This window comes from Schistocerca serialis, chromosome 9, assembly GCF_023864345.2.
Source record: "Schistocerca serialis cubense isolate TAMUIC-IGC-003099 chromosome 9, iqSchSeri2.2, whole genome shotgun sequence".
NCBI lineage: Eukaryota > Metazoa > Arthropoda > Insecta > Orthoptera > Acrididae > Schistocerca > Schistocerca serialis.
Window position 1 is genome coordinate 283775419 of NC_064646.1, and position 13399 is coordinate 283788817.

General features: G+C 37.8%; 1 protein-coding gene across 2 annotated transcripts in view; it reads left to right on the plus strand.

The window, feature by feature from the left end:
- Positions 1-13399, plus strand: part of LOC126418970 (uncharacterized protein CG4449) — a 156330-nt gene that overhangs the window by 100774 nt on the left and 42157 nt on the right. For both annotated transcript variants that reach the window (XM_050086018.1, XM_050086017.1), the window contains exon 5: positions 6666-6791. In XM_050086018.1, the coding sequence (XP_049941975.1) occupies positions 6666-6791 (126 nt within the window). The remainder of the gene's footprint in view (positions 1-6665; positions 6792-13399) is intronic.

A 13399-nucleotide genomic window follows, 5' to 3' on the forward strand; every position in this document is an offset into this window, starting at 1 on the left:
GCAAATATTACCTGGCTCAATTTTCGTAAGTTGTTTGAAAAAAGTTTTGCTGAAAGTATGATTGACTGGTTTTATGTGAATGGTCTTGCTCTCAATTTTAAAAAGAAACAACATATTCCATTCTGCACTTCTTCGGGGTACTACATCAATAATAAGAACAATACATGACAAGGAAATAATAAATAGGGTGGAACCTTGAAAGTTCTTAGGTATTCACATTGATAAGAATTTAAACTGGGAAAAGCGCACTTGGGAGCTTCTAAAACAACTTTGTTCAACCACATTTGCACTTAGAATCACTTCAGATCTTGGAGAGAAACAAATCAGCAGGTTGACATGTTTTGCATTTTCATCGAATAATGCCATATGGATTAAGGTTATGGAGTAACTTCTGTTCAAGAAAGAAAGTCTTCGTTGCCCGAAAATGTGCTGCTGTAAGATTAATAGATGTTGTTCTCTCACATTCATCTTGTAGAAATTTGTGTAAGGTATTGAGAATTTGGACAGCTCCTACACAGTATATTTATCCCCACATGAAATTTGTATAATTCTGTGGGTTGGAGGTATAGGACACTATGTTCATTTTTGGTCAAAATGAGATTATTGGGCCGGCTGGTGTGGCCATGCGGTTCTAGGCGCTTCAGTCTGGAACCGCGTGACCGCTACGGTTGCAGGTTCGAATCCTGCCTCGGGCATGGATGTGTGTGATGTCCTTAGGTTAGTTAGGTTTAAGTAGTTCTAAGTTCTAGGGGACTGATGACCACAGATGTTAAGTCCCATAGTGCTCAGAGCCATTTGAACCATTTTTTTGAGATTATTGGCACAATCATATGAGTTCCTTGTCCTCTACTCAGAGATATACCACACTGTGTCCTACATTGAACATTGGCAGAGTTACGGTGCCAGGAAATAACACCAAGTCTACTGTGCCTCAGAGGTATACAACACCATCTGGACATAGTGCTGTATACTTCACTACACTGGTGGCGCTAGTGTGAACTAAGGTCAGTCCAGTCAGTTTTACACGGGAATTGATAGCGTTATCTCCAGTGTTTACTTTGTACAAGTTATTAATTATGAATCCAAACTCTCTCAGACTGTACAAAATTATGACATTGCTTAGTGGCAGTAATAGTGCTGCCTCAATAGGTAAGCTGTAATGTTTTCTACAGTCGTTATATTAATGAATAATGTGGTTGTAAACGTAACCTAACTTATGAGGCATTTCTATTTTACCAGATGAGGAACCATTATGTGGTCTGTTTTGTTTCAGAATCAAATACTAATCCAACTAGCTATCATACTATTGGCAGCAAATAAGATATAGGGGAGCATTCGAATAATGATGAACAGGATGACTCCAATTGTGACAGAAACTAAGAACCTTCAAGTGGGACAAGTTCTGATTCAGATGACAATAACAGTACACAGAATCAATTAGAGAATAGGTTAAAAAACAACAGTAATGATCATACTGTCCCAAATGAACAACAAATACCAAATATACTAGAGGAAGATTTATACTTAAGCAGTGATAGTGAAAGTGCTGTAAAAAGTTGTGCAGTTTTAGAAATGAGTGAATGTGTGGGAAGGAAAGTAAACAATAAAACTAATATTCCACAGCATGGTAAAAAGGGTGTAGCTCATACTGACAAATGGAAATGTGACATCCGTAAATGCAAAGTAGCTGGTGGGAAGGAATATGTTAATAAAAAAGGTAGGACTGTTCCTGCTAATGTACTGCAGCCTCCGTGCATGTGTAGAATGAAATGCTCAGAAAAACTACCTGAAAATGAAAGGCAGGAGATTTTTCATTCGTACTGGCATGAGGAAATGTCTACATACATGAAAACTCAATTTGTTGGTGCGTGTGTTGAGCAACGTAGTACAACTTGTTCAAAAAAAAAGAAACTTAACCTCGAGTAAGTGTAAAGAAAACACTCCAGCTACTATTTTACTGTAAATGGTGGACGAGTTAAGGTGTGCAAGATTATGTTTTTGAACACATTTTTTACCTCAAATACAGTTGTAGTAAACATTTTAAAAAATATGGAGCCAAGTGGAGTAGCAAGAAAAGATAAAGGGGTAGGCGTATTCCAAGCAGAAAAACACCTGATGAAACCGTTGAACGTATCAAAAGACACATTTCGTCTTTCCCACATTATTAGTCACTACAGTAGAGAACAGAGTGTCAGCAAATATTTAGGACCAGAATTGAACATACAAAAAATGTATGACCTATACATAGATGACTGTTTTCAAAACAATATTGATCCAGAGACAAGGGGTAAAAAATGGCTTTACACAGACATATTTAATAAACAGTTCAATTTGTCATGAAAACCACACCTGTGATACATGTGATACGTTTCAGGCAAAGCTGAAAAGTAATCTGACTCCAGAAGAAAAAGAATCTGTTGAAGTTGAGCATACTGCTCATCTGAATGAATAAAAAAACAGGTATCTTCTAAAAAGTAATTACACTAACAAGACAAGAGGAACACCAACACACACAGTATTAACCGGAGACCTTCAGAAATGTTTGCCATCACCACTCATATCAAATAGTGTTAGTTTCTATAACAGGAAACTTTGGGCCTTAAATTTTACCTTGTATGTTGCATCAGATTCCTCAGTTCACTGTGTGATGTCGGATGAGTCAAAAGGAGGGCGAGGCGGAAACAAAATTGCATTAGCAATTTTGAAGCGGGCATATAGTCATACCTGACAGTGACGTGGAAGAAATCACACTTTGAACAGACAGCTGCTATGGACAAAATAAGAATGTGAATATTATAATGTGTGTGTGTGTGTGGTTTTTTTTTCCTGGCTACTGCATAAGTATCCACAAATTAAGACCATAACTGAGAAGTTTCTACTAAAAGGCCATATCCATATTGAGGATGACAGTGTTCATGCATTGATAGAGAGGAAACAGAAGAAATTGAATAATATGAGCATTTTAACACCGTGGGACTGGCAACAATTGGTAAGACACACTTCCAGCAAGTACCTCATTCATAATATGGAACTTCAAGATTTCAACAGTTTTAATTCACTGTATGCCACAAAAGACTCTGAAAGGCCTCCCCTTGTTCAGAGGAAAATGGATATGGAGAAACAGCCATTTTTTAAATCAAAGTGTGTGCATTTACAAGTGAAACAGGAAAACATGGGAATTCTGCACTTCAAAACATCTTTTGATGGTGACAACAAACAGGCCGACTTTGTTAGGTTACACAGACATGGACTTACATTTCCAGCAGATATGAACCAACTCTCAGATGTCCCTAGACTTATTTCTCTGCAGAAATATAATGATTTACTGGCACTATTGCCATGTGTAAGCAAAATGGTGAATATTGAGAGAATCAAGAACTGTGCTGTGATTCAGTATCTTCATTTGAAGGGAATGATGCCCGAGAAAATTGCGGAGGACATGCAGAATACACTTAAGGACAGTGCTCTGTCTTATGCCGCAATGCAAAACTGTGTATTCTACTTTAAATGTGGAAGAATGAGTGTCCAAGATGCACCAAGGAGCAGAAGACCTTTCACCATTGCCACAGATGAAACAGTGACTCCAATTCATGATACTATTTTGTAGGATCGTCAATTTGGAATTTCCCATTGGTGTGTTCATGACATTGTTGTGGATATTTTGGGAATGCGGAGAGTTTCATCTTGGTGGGTCCCGAAAGGCTTGAATGCAGTTCAGAGACGGGAGCTTGTGTAGTGTTGTGAAGAAATCGTCTGCCAATTTGAAGCAGATGAAGACAGCTTTCTTGCAAGGTACGTGACAATGGATGAAACGTAGGTTCGCCACTTTGATCCTGAGACAAAAATAACAGTCACAACAATGGAAACATCCTTAATCTCGTACCCTAAAAAAAATTCCGGTTGCAAAAATCAGCCATTAAGATGATGGCATTGGTCTCTGGCATGCAAAAGCATGTAACTATCAATGCATCATGCACCCTCCTTCACCATTTGAGAGAAGAGATAAAGAAAAAACAGCTTGGAAAACGTGTGCGCAGAGGTCTTTTGCATCATGACAACGCATCGGCACACAAAGCCCTCGCAATGCGAGAAACTCTGCATGACTACAAGTTCGAATTGTCATGTCATCTGCCATATTCTCCAGATTTGGTTCCCTCAGACTTTTTTCTTTTCCAAAATCTAAAAAAAGACCTCAAAGGACGACGATTTGGCAATGATGATGCAGTGATTGATGCTGTGAATGCAAGGTTGGACTCAAAATCGAAGACCTTTTGCTTGAATGGTTTGCAGAAGTTATTTGAGAATGCCTGCCAGTGGATTAGTGTACACAGATATTATATTGAAAAATAAATAGGCATTATGAAATTTCTGTCAGTCTTTATTTGTTAGGCTAGGCACTTTTTGGCCCCACCTCCCCTCTCCCCGTATATCATTGTGATTAATCATGCAAATGATCCATGGAACATGAAATTAATTCCAGTGATGAATAATATCATTTACTGCCATCTTATTGCACCAGTGTGCAAATTATGTATATGAAAATATATAATTAAACAAATTAATTATACAATTGACATATTTGATTTTTATGAATTTTGCAGCGAATAAATTGTCTTTCACTTTTAATTCACAAATCTGGTGAATTGTGAGCCAGTGGTGTCGTGAACTTATGTCGAATCTGGTATCCTTCGTTATATTAGTCTCCTCTGCCAAAAGTATTTTTCATTCTTGACTGTGTGTACAATATTAATTTTTAATCGGACTTCCTCTTCTGATGCAGGCAGCTATATTGACATGACATTGGGATAGTGTGTGGAAGAAAAGAAAACTTTGTGATTTTGCACAAAAACGAACTCTCAGACTTCATATTTTCATAGGATTATTATTCAGACAACACACTGTATCACAAGAAATATGTCTTCTCGCCACGAGAACTAAAGACAGTCTGTGCAATACTTACCAAAAAAAAATTGAATGGAATTTTTATCATTTGTGATTCGCTTTCCAGTATAGCAAATTACATCTTTTCTGGTGCTTACAGAGGCCGCGCTAATGATTATTATCATTGGTTTTAAATTTTTGTCGTAGCTTGTTGGGGCTTTCCCTTATGTACCTATACACCAGCCATGCTAACAGCTGCAGATATTGTAGATCTGTATTTGTGATATTCTGTGAGCTACAGAAGTAGCTACTCCCGAAATATGCATAGAAATGTATGTTTAAGTATTGAAGCAATTCCAATAAGTAATGAATATCATATCATCTGACATACAATCAATACAGACTGAGAGAATATGAAGAGTAACATCATAACAGAAACCAAAAAGCACATCTAACAACTGAATATATTAATGTACTAGCAATATCAATAGCTCGAGCCTAGATCCAAGAACCTACACTTTCGAGGTGCTTTAGGATGTTCAAAGACAATCATACTAACCATGAATTGCTCGCAGCTGTTGAAATGACTCTCAGTGACAGTGGGTAACACGTTGATACATAATAGAAAGCCGGCCGGAGTGGCCGTGCGGTTCTAGGTACTACAGTCTGGAGCCGAGTGACCGCTACAGTCGCAGGTTCGAATCCTGCCTCGGGCATGGATGTGTGTTATGTGCTTAGGTTAGTTAGGTTTAAGTAGTTCTAAGTTCTAGGCGACTGATGATCTCAGAAGTTGCATAGTGCTCAGAGCCATTTGAACATAATAGAAAAACAACATAGAGTTAACTTTATAAAATAGCACAAGAAAAGAATGATTTGCAAACAGTAACAGGAACAGACCTACCGTATCTATTCAGTAATTATTAGAAAGATCACCTTCTATATCTGAAACAAGATCAGCTAGAAGTATGGACTAACATCATCATTACTACTTATCTGAAGCTACAAAAAACTGCATTTAGATGTTTGAGCTGTACCACCATTTTGTCAGCTTCTGAAAGACTGCTATCTAAAGTAGGATATGCACTCTGTCAACAACACAATAGCCATCTCTCTAAATTTTTATTTTTTTACTTTTTGTACAGCCTATAGACAAAAATCTGTGGAATATGTAATTTAATTATTGCTGTATCATTAATAAATATGATATTAGATGTACATATGTTGCTATTTGCATTATTCTATAAATTCATCATGTAACATCAGTGTTACAAACTTTTGGGATAGATTAATAGTAACCATCAATTTTCAGATGTCAATGATTGAAATGAAATAAGCATTGATGATTTGGTGACATCACACATTTCAATTTAAACTCTTTTAAGTTTATATAAATATATACTATTTCTTACATGTTGAAACCACAGACTCACATTGACTGTGTATCTACTGCAAATGTCTTTACAATTCCTGGTCCTGTCGCCAGGTGTGGGTGACATATGTTGTAACTGTACAATCTGAAGTTTTCCAAATTTGCATTTATAATAACAAGATGAGTTTTATTCGTATTGGTGTTTCAGCTTATCATACTAGTCTTCCTTTCTGAAAGTGATTGTTTTGAGTGAACTCCTTTGAGAACAGATCGTTGTAGTTTGTTATTGGTTGAGTCACTTTTGGACTGTCAGTCTATAATTTGACTCTGTTTTCTTAATTTTGTTTATAACTAAATTTTGATCATAATGTAACATGTATACAGTTTTATTCAATTTTTCTTGTATGAATTACAGGATGAGGAGAACACTGACAATGTTAATAATGTGAGCCTTGAAATACCTGATGAACTTGAAAATTATGAGATGTCTGTTAAAGTTATGTGGAAGAGTAAGGATATACACAGGTTTAAAATCCGGAAGGTATGTTCTCCTTTTAAATGATTTAGCATTAGACCTGTGCAAGACAATAAGTTGATACAGTCTTTCAGGAAATGTAGGATAAACTTAAGGAAGTATTAAAAGTATGTTTACATGTCAAATTTAGATTAAGCAAGAAATTTGCTGGATAAATAAATACTGGTTTTTAAGTTTTCTGTACCTGTCATTCCTATATACATTATATGCCTGCAGTATCTGTGGAATCTTAAAATGTAAAGAGAAACCTGTGAGTCATTAGTGTCTAGTGGATGTGATGTGTAATTCTTATAGAAATTTGTAATTCTTTTCTATATAAAATGTAATGTGTATCAGTTGAGGTGCTTCAGGTGCTTGTTGTCAGAGAATGTTGCAATCAACTACTTTGTGCTCCATTCCAAATGGTGTTGGTATGGACGGGGTGTTAAAAACACCTCAGTAGACACTATCTATGTTAAAAGAAAAAAAGAACACTCTTCTGAACGTAAACTTACATTATACTGAAAATTTTCCATTAGGAAAAGAGCTATGAATTATAAGTACTGTTGAGACGGGAAATTATAGTATATGCTCCAACTGCCATTTATGTTAAGGAAATGGTGTAACGTTGAATGAGACATGATACCTTCAGATTATATCATTGGCACTCCCCGTGTTCCATAAGTTTTAATTAGACTGTGAAGTATGTAAACAGTATCCAACTATAAGTTCTAGTCATTCGCTCAGTTGTTTGCCACGTAATTTAGACTTTACCTTAACACACAATATTCACTTCATTTTCACTTTCACTATCCACTTCCATACAAGTGTCATATCAACAGCATTCATTTCCGTCTTTTTAGATTTATTTTTTCTTCTTTTAAATAAAGTAAGTAGTTTGGTGTCTGTCCTCCAAAAATTTCATTTTATTTTCATGTACTTTTCCGTATCTAATTTGCAGCATTTCATTAATAAAATAGAAACACTAAAGTTCTTTGAAATAAGATGGCTTTCCACATTCAAGAGAAATCTTTCCAGCAGGCATCACATGTATTTTAACTCTTGCATCCCATGTCTGTGGTGAAAATGTGGATAGCTTTATGTGATAAACAAAACAAGAGGAAAAGTTACTCACTTAATACTATTTATAGTCAGATTTGAATTTGGTGACACACATTTTCCAAAAATTAGTGGCCAGTGTTACCCTGCAGGTTTGCTTAGATGGTGCACTCAGAGCCATACCTGCAGTTATATTCATAAGTGGGTAGTGAAAGTGAAGTGGAAACTCAGTGGGCTTGCATGTGGATAAATGGGGTTAAAATCTCTGTCTGTCACGTTTTATGTGGCGTACCTAAATCATTTTATGAGGCTGCAGACAATTTTCTCCTACATTATTGTCTAATCCAGGCTTGTTCTCTATTTCAGGTGACTTCATCACCACCATTAAATTCTAGTCTTCTTTCTTTTTTAACAGACTTATTGAATTTGGGAGGATCAGGCTCAAATCCCCGTCTGGCCATCATGATTTAGGTTTTCTGTGCTGTTCCTAAATTATTTCAGGCAAGTGCTGGGATGGTTGCTACTATAAGGCCATGCCTGCGTATATGAATAAAGTTGTTCCCCCCCCCCCCCCCCCAGCCCCTCTTCAACTATAATCCCAAAGTGATCTAAGGATGAGTAAAAGTACCACCACCTGTGCCACCATTAGTACTACTACTACTACTACTACTACTACTACTAATTATGATGATGATGACACTGTGAACAAATGGTCAACTAGACCACACAACTCACATTTAGTAGTTCTCAGTCTAATTTAGGCAAATGATAGGTAGATAGTAGCATTGATTGCATCTGGTACCCTCGTATCTTATGCAACATTAAGTCATTCACTCTGCATTAGTAGCAATTAGAATATACAATAAAATTTCCTGTCTGCTCTGATGATCGCACAGACAACATTCAGATTTCCTTCCTTTTGCTCTCGAGAAATCCTCCAGCTGCAAATACCAAACTGCCCATCTTTATATTTGATTCTTGAGACACCCGGTAGTTTGTCATCATGCCTATTTATTTTTGGCGCAAAGTGAATTAACTGAATTTTTTCCCAAATTTGATTCAGTATCTCCTCATTAGTTATCCAATCTATCTGTTTAATCTTCATTATTCCTCTACAGCATCACATTTCAAATGTTTCTATTCTCTTTTTATGTGAACTGTTTATTGTCCATGTTTCACTTCGGCACAAGACTACATACCAGACAAGTATCTTCAGCAAAGACTTCCAAAAATTTAAATTTATATTCAGTGTTAACAAATTTCTCTTTTACGCGAACTCTTTTCTTGCTGTTGCCATTCTGCATTTTGTATCATATCTACTTCAGCCATTGTCAGTTATTCTGCTGCTGAAATAACGAAACTCCTTCTTTTCTCAACTACTACCTCTCTTACACGACCTTTGACTCTTCTGCATCTACATCAACATCTACATCTATTCTCTGCAAACCACTGTGAGGTGCATGGCAGACGGTAAGAAGTCCCTTTTGTGGGTTGATTCCACTTCTGCAGTATTTTGCCAATAAACAGAGGTTGCTACCTGCTTTACCCACAGCTGAACCTATGTGATCATTCCATTTCACATCTCTACAAAGTGTTACATGCAGGTATTTGTACTTATAAGAGTTGGCTGATTCCAACGATGCCTCATTGATATTATAGTCATAGGATACTACATTTTTCCATTTTATGGAGTGCACAATGTTACACTTCTGAACATTTAAAGCAAGTTGTCAAGCTCTGAACCACATTGAAATCTTATCAAGATCTGACTGAATATTTAGCAGCTTACTCTCAGATAATACTTCAGTATAGATAACTACATCATCTGCAAAAAGCCTGGTTTTTACTTTTAATATTGTCTTCAAGGTCATTTATGTACAACGTGAACAGCAAGGGTCCCAACACACTTCCTTGGGACACACCTGAAGTTGCTTCTACATCTGATGATGACTCTCCATCTAAGATAAAATTCTGTGCCCTCCCTACCAAAAAGTTCTTAATCCAGTCACAATTTTCACTTGATCCCCAATATGATCGTACTTTTGACAATAAGCGTAGGTGTGGTACTGAGTCAAATGCTTTTTGGAAGTCAAGAAACACTGCAAGTCTGCCTGGTTGCCATGATCCAAAGCTTTCAGTATGTTATGTGAGAAGAGTGCGAGTTAGGTTTCATATGATAGATATTTTCGAAATCCATGATGGTTGCATTTAGAAGTTCATTCCGTTCAAGATACCTAATTATGTTTGAGCTCAGAATATGTTCTAAGATTCTACAACAAATCAATGTCCCTTGGTAGTTTTGTGTATCATTTCTACTAACCTTCTTGTAGACGGGTGGGACGTGCCTTTTTCCAAGAACTGAGCTTTGTTCAATTTTAACAATTTCAGCTGTTTCTCAACACCACTGACACTAATGTTTATTTCATTCATCTTTTCAGTGGTACTAGGATTAAATTGGGGCAGTTCTCCTGGGTTCTCCTTTTTAAAGAAATATTTGAAAAGTTAAGCATTTCAGCTTTTGATTTGTTACCCTCAATTTCAGTTCCTTACTCATTCGTTAGTGACTGGACACTAACTTTGGTGCCACTAACAACCTATATATATGACCAGAATTTCTTTGGATTTTGGAAATGTTAGTTGACAATATTCTGCTATGGTAGCCATTGAAGGCGTTGTGCATTGCTCTCTTGACAGCCAAACACATTTCATTCAGCATCTATCTATCTATAGCCCCCCTCCCCACACTTTGTTTTACACCTGTTATTCAGTAATCTCTGCTTCTTTAGAAATTTATGCACAGTGACTGTATACCATGGAGGTTCCCTCCCATTATGAACCTGAGCCAGAGTTCCTCTACATGCTCTTGAGGTGTGCTGAAAGTTTCAAATTCCGCATTGAGATATGACACCAGTGATTTTTTAAGTAGTTTACTGAAAAAAAAAATTATATTGTTTTAGTTGTCCTTTGTACTTTGGTAATCATTGTTGCCACAACCGAGTCGTGGTCACCGTTACCAGTTTCAATGTGGACATCCTCAAAGAATGAGGTCTATTTGTTGCCATTAGATCAGATACATTTCCATCATGAGTGGGTTCCTAACTACCTGTTATAGGTAGTTTTCAAAGAAGGCATTTAGTTAAGTTTCACAGGATGTCTTATCACGCCCACCACTAACAAAACTATAATTTTCCCAGTTAATTGTAGGATGATCGAAGTCTCCACCGATGATTACAGTATGATTGGGGAATCTACGTACAAGTAAACTGAAGTTTTCTCTAAAGCTTTCAGTTATTAGGAGATGAGTCAGGTGGGTGACAGAAGGATCCAATTATCATTTCATGCCCACTCTTGATACTGAGTCTCGCGCGAAGAATCTCAAATGCAGCTTCAATTTCTATCTCGGTGGATTTGAGTTTCTTGTCTACTGTGACAAATAGACCACCTCCATTTCCCATTTGCCTAGCCTTTTGATATACACAGAAATTTTCCCCAAGAATGTCACTGTTATTTGTTTCAGGTTTCAATCAGCTTTCTGTACCTAGTATTGTGCAAGCTTCGCTGCTTTTTGTGAACACTTCAAACTCTGTCACTTTGTTGTGAATGCTTCAGTAGTTTAACATTAAGAAAGGCATGTATTCTGATCGTATACTGATACTTCTGGGTTTTCTACATCCATTGTTACATGAATTGGATGGAGAGTTGCCTAATCAGTGAAAAACCCCTGTGTGCACCCCTCACAAACAGTTAACTGAGTAGCAGTCTCTGATGTGTAGTGCACACTTGTCCTATTTAGTAGGACCCTACAGTTCTCAATCCTACGGGCAAGTCCAGGAAGTCACAGAACATTCGAAGCTTCTGGTTATCTTTCCACTCGACTCAGAACCAAAGGGCCACTATCAATTCTGCAAATTGTGAGCTTTGTTGAAACACCACATGGAAGGTCAGTCTTCTCAACTTTCTCTGCCAGTTGCTGGAATGACCCAAATAATCTTGGAGCCCAGGTGACAGACATCATTTGTTCAAATGTGTGCAACAGTCTGCAGTTGGTTGCACCCTGTTCCCTCAGTGGCTGCCAGAATAGCCTCTTCAACATATTGAGTGAGGTCCCCAGGCATACATACTGAATGCACCTGGTGCCCTTTCCTTTTCATTGCTGCCATTTCTCTAAGGGGTACCATCAGTCAACATATGTTTCAACTGTGAACGATTAGTAGACACCTACTCTTTTGCGTTTTTCTCCTCCTGACAACAGACAAAACAGGTTTCCCCAAAACAGGTGAAGAGAGTCCCACTAACTCAGTTTCAGTGCAAGACAGCACCTGAAACTTGTTGGTTAGGGGGACTAGAACAACACCTTGAGTCCTTCCCTGTCCCTGTCCACCCTGTATAGGATGCCTAGATGTACCATTGACACAGCACTTGGTCAGGCAGACGGGTAATGACAGATGCTGTACTTCCTTCAGAGGAGACAGGATCCACAGGAAAGTATAGTACTTAAGGTACCTGTGGTGCAGGTATCAGAGGTACATGACTCTTGGGAGCTCTTCTAACACATTGATTCACAGCAGCTGGCAATCATTTGACAGTAGTCAGGGCAATTTCCAGCTGCTTATGAATGTCAACCAACTCACCCCGTGTTTGAGAATGGCATTCACAGTGGGGCTGCACTTTGATAGACTTACTGCAGTGTGGTTGTTGTAAAAGCTTGTAGATAACTGTTTGATCCCTGCATCTTGTCCCTTCTACCATCACAATTTTGAAAAGAGTGTTTAAGTCAACATTGTCAAAAGTTTTATCTAAATCTACATATGAGTATACTATGACTAGAAATGAAGTTTTGTCTTTCTTCAGTCTTATGTGATAAGTCATTGCGTCAATATTGCCTCCCGTTTTCCTAAATTTCTCTGAAAGTCAAACTGATCTTTCCTGATTGTGGCTTATACCAGATATTTCATACTTTTGTTAATAATTCATGCCAGTATTTTTGAACCATGAGTTATTAAACTGAGTGTTCGGTAGTTTTCACAGACGTGAAAAAAGTATAATCACTAGGTTCCAGCTGTACCATGGTAGGCTACTGTGACTCTTGAGGCACGTGGCGACATGAGTGGCAGCTTGACATACTGACGGAAGTAGTAGTAGACAGGATCTACCATGGCACTAAAAAAAGTCTCGTGACGGCATTGCATGTGAGATGGTCAAGCACAGAATCCATTTTTTCCCAGGCTAACAAGCTCTATGATCTCTCAACTGGAGTGATGTGAGAGCCACTGTCTCATTAGTGGTGGAGACGCCACTGCGTACCTGTTGTTGTTGTTGTTGTTGTTGTTGTTGTTGCTGTTGCTGCTGCTGCTGTGGTCTTCAGTCCTGAGACTGGTTTGATGCAGCTCTCCATGCCACTCTATCCTGTGCAAGCTTCTTCATCTCCCAGTACCAACTGCAATCTACATCCTTCTGAATCTGCTTAGTGTATTCATCTCTTGGTCTCCCTCTACGATTTTTACCCTCCATGCTGCCCTCCAGTACTAAATTGGTGATACCTTGATGCCTCAGAACATGTCCTACCAACCGATCCC